At 40.0% G+C, this 13,957-nt stretch overlaps 1 protein-coding gene across 2 annotated transcripts in view; it reads left to right on the top strand.

Moving 5' to 3' along the window:
* Positions 1-13,957, top strand: part of LOC113409629 (A disintegrin and metalloproteinase with thrombospondin motifs 18-like) — a 104,204-nt gene that overhangs the window by 86,600 nt on the left and 3,647 nt on the right. For both annotated transcript variants that reach the window (XM_026663765.1, XM_026663766.2), the window contains 6 exons: positions 33-174; positions 1,571-1,697; positions 5,548-5,752; positions 9,384-9,575; positions 10,174-10,386; positions 12,313-12,460. In XM_026663765.1, the coding sequence (XP_026519550.1) occupies positions 33-174; positions 1,571-1,697; positions 5,548-5,752; positions 9,384-9,575; positions 10,174-10,386; positions 12,313-12,460 (1,027 nt within the window). The remainder of the gene's footprint in view (positions 1-32; positions 175-1,570; positions 1,698-5,547; positions 5,753-9,383; positions 9,576-10,173; positions 10,387-12,312; positions 12,461-13,957) is intronic.

The following is a 13,957-nucleotide window of genomic DNA, read 5'->3' as shown; positions in this document are numbered from 1 at the left end:
ATTCCCCTCTTTTTCCCCCCTAAACTCTTTAGATCCTGTTACAAGGCAAAAATCCAGGTATTGCTTGGGAATACACATTCCCCAAGATCATCAGTGAGAACAAGACATCTACCAAAAGACATAGCTACTCCTGGGTGACAGTGCAGTCAGACTGCTCAGCTTCCTGTGGCGGGGGTAGGTAGCTCTCCTACATCCCATCCTTACTTTCTTTCATTCCTTTTTCAAACACACTCCACTCCAAATCTCTGTAGCTTTGTAAAGGTCTAAAACATCATGTTCAGGAGGCAATATAGAGCATGTGTAAATTTAATCCCAAATAGCTGAGTTCATCAGAGTCTATCTCTGAAAGTCCATGTAGCTGAATGATAAACTTTTTCTCTTGTTTTCCAGGAAACATTTTATTATACATTTATTTATTTTTTCTAAATCCTGGAAATTCTGTCATTAAACCTAATTCTGGGACAAAGAGTGGAGACAGGCAATAGGCATGGGAGAACATGTAGAAAGAAAATCTAAGCGAGGCTCATGTAAATATTTTGTAAGTTTCATTGACATATTTACCAACAAATCAGTGGAACTACTCATGGAGTAAGGTGCTATTCAGCATGAGTAAGGGTATCAGAATCTGCCCCCCGGAGAGTAGCATACAGGTAAAATCTCTATTTAAAAAATAGATAGCAGTAGCCAGAAATGCCTCTGTACTTCCCAGATTTCTCTTTGTTGTGCCCACAGACTGTATGTGAAGTAAGTTACAAAGTAGAAAAGTAAATCTATGGAATGCTCTTAAACCATTTGCAGCCCCAAAATCAATGGACTATCTGTATATGGAATGAGCCTAGTATATGTTCCACAGAAAGTTTCAATGGGATTATTTGTGCCAAGTAGGGTGAGAAGACTTTGTCTCAGAATAAATTCACTTGCAATCAAGAGCATACAGCTGTTTTGCACATTTACCAGAGTGTGTGTCAGAATTGCTTCATCAATTCAGAAGGCCCTGAAGTTCCAAATGGTTTGGGTTCAGACAAATGCAGTTTTCCTATGATTAACTCTTAATATGTTGAACTCATAGGGAAAGTTCCCAATTGACTTTTTCCAACAAATATGGTTCAAAGTAGATATGCACCAGGAACAGCAGCCTCAAAGAATGTAAAGATAGCTATAAAGGTAGAACAAAAAGTTGACAAAAGGGTTTGAAGGACAGTTTCTAAATACTCGAGAAAAGCTCTAAGAAATTTTCTCTGCTTGTTTCTGCAGGTAGATGGAACTCAAAGAGTGGCTTGGTGTTTGAGTCTTACATTTTGCAGAGATCCACCTGTGATTTTAAATTCTGCCAATACACTGTTTGTCATAATGTTATATCTGACTTCAGTGGCAGCCGTCACACCTATATTGCAGAAAAGTGAATTAACATTAATACAAGTGGCCAAATTGGCCCCACCCATTGACATCCGTGGAATTGTACTAGGGATGAGTCTGGTCTATGTTATTTAACCTTCTACACTAATACCCTAAATATAAGGAGAAAATGTAACAATTTATTTTATTGTATTTCTTTTTGATGTCTCCTTAGGGCACATTACAGCAAAAGCTATTTGTTTACAAGATCATCGTACACGAGTTAATTCCTCCTTTTGTGGCCCAAGGACAAAGCCTTTAACGGAAACAAAACTATGCAATGCTAATCCCTGCCCAGCATAGTAAGTGTTATTTATTCCTGTAGCGTTACTGTGTGTTTGTGTTTGCCATACTTTCTGATAGGCACAAAGAACTGTATATCCGGCAAATTGGCTGAACCCACCACAGCCATGATTGTTATATGAACTCAGCACATTTAGTGAAATTTAATGGGATTTGTTTCCCCATCCAGGAATATGTTGGTGGGAAAAGTCAAAAAGCTTTGCACTGTGGAATGGCCTTGTTTTAGTTAAAGTCTATAGTTTGTAATAAATTTAACACCCTTAAAAGTGGTCCAGTAATGGTTTGAAATTTCCTGCAAAATTTTAAAATTATAACACAGGACATTAAATCCAAATGGCAAATTATACAGTAGAGGCACAAAAAATAGAGATAAGGTTTAAATAGTGGTAGCGTATCACGTGAGAGCCCCATATGCCTGCTTCAGCAGTTTCTTTGGGTTGCCTTTAGCCACACTATTGTCTGAATACTAATTTTAAGTAATCTTCCTAACCAAACAAAATCTGTTTGTATGTGACTTATCTTCTGCCAAATGTATTTTTATCCAATGGACTCAATTTCTTATAGACGGAAAAAACAATCTCTGATGTTTCCAGCAGTTTTTTTTTAGTTATTTATAAATGCCTTCATTTTGACTTGGCATTGTCTTCAGATAATGTTTCTAAAATATAACATTTATTTTAATCATGCAACAGGGCCACGTATGCAACTGCCTTACTATTAATGGGAGCTTTCCATGTCCTTTGAAGCTAGTATATCCTACATACTGCTAATAAGAATTAATGGTGAATAAAAAACATTTCTGACATACAGCATCATTCGTCCATGCTACATTAAATTGATATTCTCAGATTCAGTAGTTTAAGATTGTATAGGGCCATATCTTCAGCTGGTGAAAATAGCTCCCTTGAACTCAGTGGAGATTATATCATTTAAGGATGTAGTCCATAATGTTACAGTGTGCAATAGCTTGCTGTAAATGCCACTCATGCTGTAAAGGCCCAGATATTTACCGTAATACATGACATTGAGAAATCAAAGAATAATAAGTGGTAAGCAGCAAATAAAACGTATGTAAATTTGGTAGGCATAATAGGCAAGAGAGAAAGACAAATGTGTCTTACTTATCATTTAAGTCAATATGATATTGACATGACATCATAAAAAAAGAAGACAAAACTTTAAGGTTCAAGGACAAATCTTTACTGCACAATGAGAACAAAGACTCATTAATATGAGAAGGAATAAAATTACTACTCAGTTCATGCGGTAAGAATACACAAAGGCATCGGAATTGCGTCCTATTATGATTGGAGTAAAGGGCTGCCAAATCTAGTCATAATTATTGAGCTTATTTGAACTAATGGACGATACTCTTGAAACATAGCCAAGATACTCTTGGAAAATGGCAGTTTACAAGAGGGCATAAAGCAGGTTTATTGCACTCTTCCCTATGAAAAGGTAGATTTTCTAAACAACTACCGTACGTAAGCTTTTAAAACTAACTATTTCTTTTTGGCTGGTTTACCTATCAAACTGATTAGTACCATTAGTATAACTAATTAAAACATATAGAATTGATTAGAACCTGGACTTTTCCAGAAGCATATGTTTCAAGGTAGGCTACAAAGGAGAAGACAGTTCTTGAAACCTAGTATTGACCAGATTTACTTGAAATAAGTGTTATATTATTTTCCCAATTTGAAAAAAAACAAACATTTATTTCCTGACAATGCTATTGTCAAAAAGCAGAGAGAAAACCAGGCTGAGTGAAAGCAGGTTGTTAAGCAGGATGAAAGTCTCAGGTTTTTCAGATTCCCACTAGAGAGAGTTAAAAGGCAACCTCAATGTTTCTTTATTGCTTCCTTAGAAAAGCCTTCCAAGCTTTCCATATCTGTTTCCATATTTAGTCCAACAGCAGCAGACTACCACAGTCCTGAAATTGTACGGAATGCCTAAGGTGCATGACGTGTGTGTTAAAATTCCTTTGTCCTTAGATGTGGTAGCTTTAAACTTCCCATAGCTTTTGGTACCTAAAAATCTGGATTGTGATTCAGGAAGTCTTCTTTTCCCAGAGGAAATCTTCCAAGGGAGGTGTCACGCATTTTTAAACATGCAAATTAATTTTGATTTCACGCAGATCTGAAATACAGTCCAGTGATATGGCGCTCAACTTCCACATAGTTACAAGAGTTCAAATACTTTCTGTTTGATATAAGCAGCTGCTTTGGTTGCCTTAGGGCTTGTGCTGTGATAGTGCATGGGAGAGTTGGTGGCCCATGCAGTTGTGAATTAAAAGGGACAATCTCCATGGTTCATATAATGAAAAAGTATGAGAATTCCTGTTTTAAAAGATTCAGTTTAAATTCAGTGCTTGATATTGGGAGAAGGTTTTGAAGACTCATTAATTTGATTGGATCAGTTCATGATTCTCCCATAGGCAGAGGATTTGTTTATATGTTTCCTCGTGCTCCCTCCATCTGTTTGTTGCATCCACTTGCTATCTATAGTCTTTCACGTAGATTGTGAGCTCTTTGGGACAGGGACTGTGTCTTTGCTATATGTCGTACACCTAGCACAATGGGGCTCTGCACTCTAGGTGCTACTGTACTACAAAGAATATTACTCATTTTCAAACGTGAACCCCGACTGTGCAGTTCAGCAATACATCTGAGGACCCTGTGTGATTTTTAGTGACGATATGCATCAGTGGACCTTGTCGGGTGATTGGAGGATATATTTGCCCAGTAGTAGTCAGCTGGTTAATTTGATACAGTTTTATTTAGATTTCAGATAATCTTGCTGGTTAAGCTGCCAAAAGTAACTTGTCTCAGGACATCGTCTAAATCCTCTGAACTCTAATGACAGGGTTGGTGAATTTAGCAAGCCATTTCTTTCTTGCTTTATTTTAAAGATCCACAGAACTTTGTAAACAGATTTATTATCCAAAGCAAAGACAAGATAACAATTGAGAGGAAGACTAGAATTGGGCAGCACCAAGAATATACGTAGGTCCATGTGCATTAGCCTCCATGTCTTTATACATTGGGGGCTGCATGCATAGAGGCTGAGCATCTGCAAAACAGTTTTTGAAAATTTGGTCCTTAGTGTTCTCCTTCTGCCATACTGGCTTCTCCTTCAGAGTCTGTTTTGGTAGGTCCTCTTTCTTTTCCTACACTTCTTTAGGGTTTCACAAGGTTTTGTCCTTGGCCTCCTCTTCTCTTTCCAGTCTCTCATTTGCTCACAAGCCTTCAACTAATATCTCTACCTGGTCACATCTGACCTGTTTTACTCTACCATAACTTGTCCCTCTCTCGGGCTGCTCCTGCTGGAAGTCTCACCATCAACTAAAACAGAACATGGCTTGAACCCACCAAGTTCCACAATATCCACCTGTGTAACAGCTTGAGAATTTAGCGTGCCCTTTGTTCCTCTCCTCTCTCCTTCTGTTTGTTGCACTCACATGTTATGTCTTGTTTCATATTAGATTAAACACTTTTGGGGCAGGGAATGTGTCTCTCCATGTGGTTGTACAGTGTCTAGCACACTAGGATCCTTAATCCTGATTGAACATTAGGGCGTTGCCACACTGCAAATAAAAATAATAATTACTGGAAGTTTTTCCTGAGCAAGGGCTACGAGATTTATTCTTGTTGCATTTCAAAATGTTCTTTGCAGATAGATTGCATGAGTCTTGCACAGGAATCTTGTCAAATTATCTAACAGCAACACCAGTCAAATGGATTGAATAGATTGGATTTTGCATTTGAACTTAGTCCTTGCTATACTGATTGTACAGGGTGCATTATAAGACATGTGTTTGTAAGAAATAAATTCATTCTCTCCTGTAAGCTGGTCGACAGGTGAATGGAGTGTATGCAGCAAGTCTTGTGGTGGAGGGCAACAAAGTCGCCCAATTCAATGTGTCCAGAAGAAGACTTTTCAAAAGGAAGAGGTGGTAGCACATTCTCTTTGTCCAGTCAGCACTCCAGCCCAAGTACAGATATGTAATGCCCAAGACTGCCCACCTGAATGGAGCCCTGGACTGTGGTCTCAGGTAATTTAGAGAAATAGTCAGAATGTTTCCTTTTGCCAGAATAATAGAAATATTGGTACTGAGTCCAGTGACAGAGGTAGCTGGAATGAACGTGTACAGAATAGTTTTCTTCACATAGTTGTATCCTGCCTACTTTGGAAGGTCTGTGTAAGAAAATAATAAGGACAATCTAATTTGTTTTTAGATAGCGACCTTACTAAAAGAAAAAGCATGGCTGGTATAAGTGGATGCATGGACTTGCATCTGCCTACCCTAATTTGGGATTTGTCCCTCAATCAACAGAGGGAAAAGGAGGAGCTTCCTAGTACTCACAAACACAGCCACAGGATTCTCTGGTTTTCTGAAGGACAAGACTCTGGTTTCCTTACAGTCCTAGCCCCCGCCCTCCACCCCTTTCTGACATTAATTCATACAGCAATATTAACATTTCTCAGAGAAGAAATATCAACAGAGGTACCACTAATGGAAAAAGAATGGGGTTAGAATGGCACATGAGTGCACATACACATTTTTGAAATGCAGGCAGATGAAGTTATGTTTTACTCAATGATACATGTAGTAATCGCATATTTACTTTTGTTAGTGTAGCCCATTCCAAGTAAGTAATTTAGTAGTGCAGTAAATTACTATTAGTGGCATAAGTCAGTAGCAATGGGCCCCCAGGCACATTTCTGTGTGTACACACCCTTTTTCAGAAATGTATGAAAAGCATGAACACTCTGAAGTTAAAAACTCATTTCTGCTATTTTTTGCAATGATGCTGGTGCTGGCACATAGTGAATGTTAATTTAAGGGTAAATGAACTGCTGCGAGAACTGATACTGTGGATCTATGTCAAAAGAAGCAAAGTCCATTTTAAGTTCTTCTGTCTTCATTTAATGAGCTACAAGAGTGATATAAATCTGTTGTAAAAACTACTGTTTTTTAATTCTCGTACTCTTTGTGAGAGTTAGAGAGGACTGGATCTAGGTGGTCACTGTCAGAGAGGACATAATGCCTTTTGAGGAGAACAGAACTTCTCATTATCCTATCACATTGCACAAGAAGAACAAAGCTACTCAGTGGGCTGCAGTATTAAAACAGTCAAAAGGAATTACTATTTGTTTTTCAGTGTATAGGCAAATCTCTGGAATTCACTGTTGCAGGAGGTTATGAAATCAGATATTATGGCTAAATTTTTAAAGAATATGGACAATGTTTTCAACACTATCAAAGTTTGCAGTTACATAAACAAAAATAAAGGAAATAAAATATCATCCAACAGGACTTAAATTGAGTCCCTGCAATGAGTTGAGAAGGAAATTGGTCCACAGATACACGATTCCCTAATTGGCAAGATATATGATAGAGGTTTCTGAGACTTTAAGGGTATATGGATATCACCTTTTCATGCTTTTCTCTGAAACCATGAGGCTAGAAACTTTCTTTATTAAAAAAATGAAAGCTGAGTGCCTCATATATTCATGCAGCTCCAGCAACCGGTTCTTTAAGAAAAATCACCAGTTAACATACAAGTTGGTGACACTGGATTGGAAACTGCCAGAAACTGCAATTATGCAAGATCAAATGAGCCAATGGTTAAATGTAATGGCTCTTCTGAATGATACTGCAAAGTTGGATCCATTTGGCTTTTCAGATAGATATAAAGATATTGGGTCTGATTTACGCTGCAGTACTCTGGTTTTATGCTGATGTAACTCCACTGTGTTCAGTCCCATCTTTTTACCCTTTTCAATCTCTTAACATCAGGCATCCCAACTGGGAGACAGGACAAATATACTGTAAACTTGTAATTTATCTTAATTTAAAAAATAATAATGCTCTTCTCCCTTTGAATAATCTAAAGACAATTATGTTTAAAACTTTATTTAGCTTTGGTCCTAAGACCGAAGGAAAATATTTATAACCACAAAGGTATCAAACATCAAAAGACATGTTAAAAGGTTTTGTATTTGTAGAACTATTTTGTAAATGGTTTGTTTCTGCATCTTTTTCTTAGAAATAAAAGTGTCAATTCTAGTCCCCAATACCACCACCAGCTGGGAGTCTTACAGGATGTATCTCTGATATCTTAATGAAGGTTTGGGGTGTTCAGTCTTTAACAAAGACTTCCTTTGTCCACAGTATTCATTAGTTATTGACGCTAAACAGTTATCAACAAAGAAAAAAAATCAAAGAGTGTTTAACAGTGGGACCTTTCCCTTCTCACTCATTCATCTTTTACTTTTGGCTTTGGTGTTGTCATCTCACTAGTCATGCAGTCAGCAAGGTTATTCAGGACCTGAATTTTTAATGTTAAAAACAAATATAAAAATAGCTTTTCTTTGGGGCGAGGGGGAGGGGTGAGCAGGGCTTGAGAACCTTTCAGATTTTCTTTTACATCATACAGAAGCAAAAAGAAAAACCCAGTCTTTCCCCCTTTGCTATACATCTGTGAATTTGCTGTTTTGGTTTGGGATTTCCAAAGAGACTTAAGAAAATTAGACAAAACTCCTATCAAAATATAATGGCAGTTGGGCACATAACTTCTTTAGGTCTCTCTGAAAAGCTCAGCCTCCATCTATCATGTTGCAAACTCTAAATAAATAAATAAATAAATAAAAGTGTATCCCTCACAATGTCAAATCTCTTCACAGACAGATAGGGAGAACGCAGTTCAGTTTATGGGAAGACCACAAATCCAAGCTTTTCAGCGAGCACAGGTTTCTGCGCACTGAGTTTGGTTAGAATGTTTTAAAAATGTCCATAGTCTAATATGCACTTTGGTAGCACAGTCCACAGGCTTTTACATGCATATTACTAACCCAATGAACTCTGGTAAAAAAGTAACAAAGCAAGTACAGGATGGTAGGAAATCTGCAGTTATCTCAGGGCTTTCACAATTCTGCAATTTCTGCTCTAGAATATATTCAGTTGGTCTATTTTGTTTCAGCCACAAAAAGCATATTTTAGATTTTAAATCAACATAGTAACAAACAAAAAAATAAGAATAACTCAATATTTATAATGTTTTCTAACCACCGCCAAAATGTCCCAAGTTCCAGTCATGGCTTTGCAAAATAACTTGCTTTGTGCCTTTGGCTAGCGCTGGCCCTAGCATAAATTGGAGCAGCTGGCTGTGGCCCTCAAGGGCCCAAACACTAATTGAGAATTGGAAGAGTACAGCTGCCATCTACCTCCTCCCATCCTCTATGCCAGGGTGGGTTCGGGTAACATAGGAACCCGCTAGTATAGCTTTACACTTGCTGAGAGCTCCTTTCACTGGGGGGATTCTCAGATGGGTAGTTAGGGCCAGTTTTCAGCCCCTTTGTGTTGCCAAGGGCTGAGAGAATCTCTCTCTCTCTCTGCTTCAGTTCCCCATGTATAGGACAGAGAATGCTTATCTTCCTTACTGGAGAGCTGTGAGGGTTAGTTAAGGCTACACAATAAAATGTTTAACTCCAGGTTTGAAAAATGAAAAGTGCCACAGAAGTATGTTTATTACATTACATTTTCCATAACAGAATTACAGGTTTAAGTTAACAGCAGTGGCTACAGATAAGATTCATTATGGCTTCTGTGTTCTGCTGTAAATACAAAAATGTCAATTTTAAGTGCCCCAAACACAAATGAATATTTCTTTCTGCCAAAGTGTTCCAAGACCTGTGGGAGAGGCATTAAGAAACGGGATGTCCACTGCAAAAGCACCAGCCCTTCCAAGCTGAAAATCTTACCAGAAAGTATGTGCAGCAGAGATCCCAAGCCAGAATCCCAACAGACCTGTGTACTAGGACGATGTCCCAAAAACGATCGGCTCCAGTGGGTGGTTTCTTCTTGGAGTGAGGTACAGTACCGCAATCTGAATGACCGTCTTGTTCTCTGCAGAGCTCATAAGAGTACTGAAACACTAGCATGCATGGAGCGTATGAGAGAAAAAAAGTGCTATGGATTCAGTAAGGGTCATGATCTGATGAAAATACAAACTCTGGATCATTTATAAGAGCTTTGCCTGTAACTAATATTGTCTACATTTTAAAAAATGACTAGTAATTTGTAGCACCTTACTTTTTAGATGCCCTACTTAAAACATCTGGAGAGGCCTGATCTTCAGAACATGTTAGGGCACCTTCCTTCCCTTTAAGGTGTTTCCATTTGGGCGTCTAAAGATTGAGGCACTCAAAGTCAATTTTGAAAATTTACGTCTTCATGTCTCAAAACACTTGGCTGTATCCTGCTGTCAGCTGCCAGACTCCCCCTGGTTTCACAGTGGTTTCCAAGATGGCAGAATTCATGCTAGTATAGAAACATTTTCCCATAATCTTTATGTTTTTATTTTCCACGATGCATTCATATTCCACAAAAGTTTGTCCAGGCTTTAGTGGAACTGATATTAATTTACGGCAATGTATTATTTTAAAAGCACGCACTTCGTTTTTTTTTAGTGCTCAGCCTCCTGTGGCCCAGGTATTAAAAAGCGGGAAATGAAGTGCAGCGAGAAAAGCATCCATGGAAAATGGATCACTTTCCCTCAGCGAAGATGTCGGAACATAAAGAAACCAAACATAGAACTAGAAGAAGCATGTAACAGAGGAGTTTGTCCATTGCAGAGGTTATACCGCATGGTGTCCGGATGGTACTCCTCACCCTGGCAGCAGGTATGAGAAAAAAAGTCAGCCTGGGTTATTTGGAGAAGGTTACTCCTTTCCCTCCCACGTCAGTGCTCTCCATTCCCAATGGCACTTTCTCTTTTGGCATTCATGGAGTCAGTAGGGAGTGTACAGTCCCTTCTGTGTGGTAGATTTAACATTGTTCTCCCACTATTGGTCACTGTGGAATGGAGAACCTCACATTCACCATGTGGGTGAATATACCCTGAATGACCAAACCAATAACCCTCCCAGTTCAGTCCTCTTTGAACACAACCACACATTGTAGTTAGCTAATGTCAGAGTTAGAAATATCAGGCCAAATTCTGTTCTCCATTACATCCATGCAGCCCCATTCGGCTAACATGGTAATAGGGCATGATGTAACCAGTGGGTGGGAATGGCTGGTATGTAGGGCAGTCAGTCCAAAAAGTCCACTGGGGCATGATGAAGCCAGTTCGCAGGCAGCATGGGTGTTTGGTGAAACACCTTCTGAATCATGGGTAATGCCCAGGGAAACTGCACAAGCAGACCATGCAGAGTTGTGCAGCCATTCCAAAGAGAGGGCTAGAACATAATATAATCGGCCATAATGGGACTGTTGCATCTTAATGTTGATAGCCCACAGGTGTCTTCTGCATATAGTCATAAGAACATAAGAATGCCCATGCTGGGTCAGACTAATGGTCCATCTAGCCCAGTATCCTGTCTTTCAACAGTGGCCGGCGTCAGATGCTTCAGAGGGAATGAAAAGAACAGGGCAATTATCAAGTGATCCATCCTGTTATCCAGTCTTAGCTTCTGGCAATATTCCATAAAAAATCTTGGACCATGCCGATATTTTGGTATGATGTAGCTGGTTCCATATTCCTGCATTTTAGTGTTCCTTTATGCTAAAATTAAAGAATCTCACCTGTTACTTGTGGTGTCCCTAGCCTCTGCCAGAAGCTGGGAATGGGCTATAGGGGATGGATCACTTGATGATTACCCATTCTGTTCATACCCTGTAAAGCATCTGGCGTTGGTCACTGTTGGAAGACAGGATACTGGGCTAGATGGACCTTTGGTCTGACCCAGTATGGCCATTCTTAAGTTCTTATATGTGCTGCAGCTGCACTACATTCTATGCCATTTCCAAATTCCATCTTTCCATTCTTCTTGAAAGTGCACTGTAGATGAACTATATCTATATTCTCAATGTATTAGAGCATCTGCACAGATTGTCTGGATTCCTTAAATACTATGATTATTTACTGGATCAGCCTGTATTTGTTTCTACATTCTTGCAAACAAGCTTCTGTATTTCTGGAACTTATCTACTTTATGAGTCACATATCTATGAGACACACATTCGTTTAACATTGTATACTTGTTGTATACTTGCAACAATGTATGCCTGACAGTTGTAATCAGATGATACCCAACACATCTTTTCATGAAGCACATGCAAGTGAAAGACTGTGTATCACTTTATAATACTTCAGAGATCTTCTTGAAAATACTTGTTTTTTTCCCAGATATTTCCACAATTATGGCTTCACTGGGAATTTTACCTGCGTTGGGACAGCACAACTCGGCCCAGAGAATCAAGTTTCAAAATAGATCAGCACACAAAGTTGGGGCTAGATTTTCTAAAAATCTCATCTCCCATTTAGGTCCCTAAATAAGTAACCAGATTTTCAGAGGTGTTCAGTGCAAGTTGGATACTGGGCTCTTTTGAAAATCTGGCACTTGCTTTAGTGGCTCAATGGGAGCTGAGCTCACTTGAAAATCTGGCTCTGTGGGTGCTGAGCTCTTTTGAAAATTTGGCCCTTAGGCTCTTTACAATTTGTAGGCCTCATCCAAAGCCCTGGACAGTCTTTCCATTGACTTTCGAGGGCCTTGGAAGACCATCTGTGTTATAGAATGTGGCTTCTCATCTTTCCTTTTCTGCAGTGTACAGTAACGTGTGGTGGGGGAGTGCAAATCCGGAGCGTGCAGTGCCTCCGGCAGGGGCAACCAGCAACTGGGTGTCTGCCACATCAGAAACCAGCAGTGTCGAGAGCCTGCAATACTAACTTCTGCCCAGCTCCAGAGAAAAAAGGTAAAACACCAAACTCTGCGTTGTGAATTACATTCAATGGTGGGTTTGATTGCTTGGAATTGTATAGCCCAGGGGTCGGCAACGTTTGGCACGCGGCTCGCCAGGGTAAGCACCCTAGCAGGCTGGGCCAGTTTATTTACCTGCTGACGCAGCAGGTTCGGCCGATCGCGGACCCCACTGGCCACAGTTTGCCGTCCCGGGCCAATGGGGGTGGCGGGAAGCCGCGGCCAGCCCATCCCTTGCCCGCACCGCTTCTCGCCGCCCCTATTGGCCCGGGACGGTGAACCGCGGCGAGTGGGGGCTGCGATCGGCCGAACCTGCCGCGTCAGCAGGCAAATAAACTGGCCCGGCCCGCCAGGGTGCTTACCCTGGCGAGCCGCGTGCCGAACGTTGCCGACCCCTGGTATAGCCTGACAAACATCACCTTTGCAAGGAATAGGTGTTTGGGGGGTTATATCTTCCTGTGTAAATCCCACATTTTTCAGTATCACCATTGCGCTCTGCAATATATTAAATTCGGAAGTGCATCACCTCTCTTTTCACAAACAGACATAAGGGGCTAACTTCTAGGTCTGATATGTTCAAGAGGGGACAGATATTTTTAAAAGCAGGAATAATAAAGGATATGTACTTTTTTTTTTTTTTTTTTTTTTTGCAGTTCAGGTTTGAGTTGTTTCTCCGTCTCTGGTTAAGTAACGATCGGGCTGCTCTGAGCATTACCTTAACTTCCACCCTCTTACAGTGCATTCTGTTGATGGGAGCATCCCATAGAGACATTGGCATAAAGTTAAAATAGTGACTTTTCTATAGAGCAGCGGCAAACTGTTCTTGCTGCTGCTGAGCAGAGGCCCCTCATAGCTTCAATTTTCTTTCATTTGTCTCTCTTTGGCTCCCAAGCCATGATGCATAATAACAAAAGTAAGACTCAATATGTACAACCCTGAAGTTTTTCCTGTAGCTGCCACTTATGGCCCAATTATGCATTGTAGGCCCAGCTTACAGTGCTATTCATCCCAGCATCCCAAAGTACTTTACAAACAATTCTCAAAAGACCCCTGGTAAGGAATTTTAGCATTATTATACCCATTTTACAGATAGGAGCTGAAAATAGAGGTGGTGCCCTGGTTAAAAAAACAAAAGCCAGAGCCAGGTCATAGTTGACTTTCTTCAGGTCCTAGAGCAAGGTCATAGCAGCACTTGCACAAGAACACAGGCATCCTTACTCCCTGTCTCCTGCTTTAACCATCAGACAATATTCTCTCTCATCCATATTGTCTCCTGAAGCTTCACTGTGTGTGGAAAATCTGTAAAACACATTGCTATGTCAGCCACCAGGCCTTTGGGAAACATAATATTGCATGAGCCCAAGAAGCAAGACAGATACAGAAATAATATCAATACTGTTTTATTTGTGGGGTGTGCAAAGTACATCCTCAGGATTCATCAGTCAGCTGCAACTAGCCTGGGTTGGAGAAATGGATGAATCAGGCCTAACAG

Source organism: Terrapene carolina, unplaced genomic scaffold, assembly GCF_002925995.2.
Source record: "Terrapene carolina triunguis isolate 2854851 unplaced genomic scaffold, T_m_triunguis-2.0 Scaffold33911, whole genome shotgun sequence".
Lineage (NCBI taxonomy): Eukaryota > Metazoa > Chordata > Testudines > Emydidae > Terrapene > Terrapene triunguis.
Note: the sequence above shows the minus strand (reverse complement) of the source record. Positions and strands in the feature narration are given on the sequence as shown.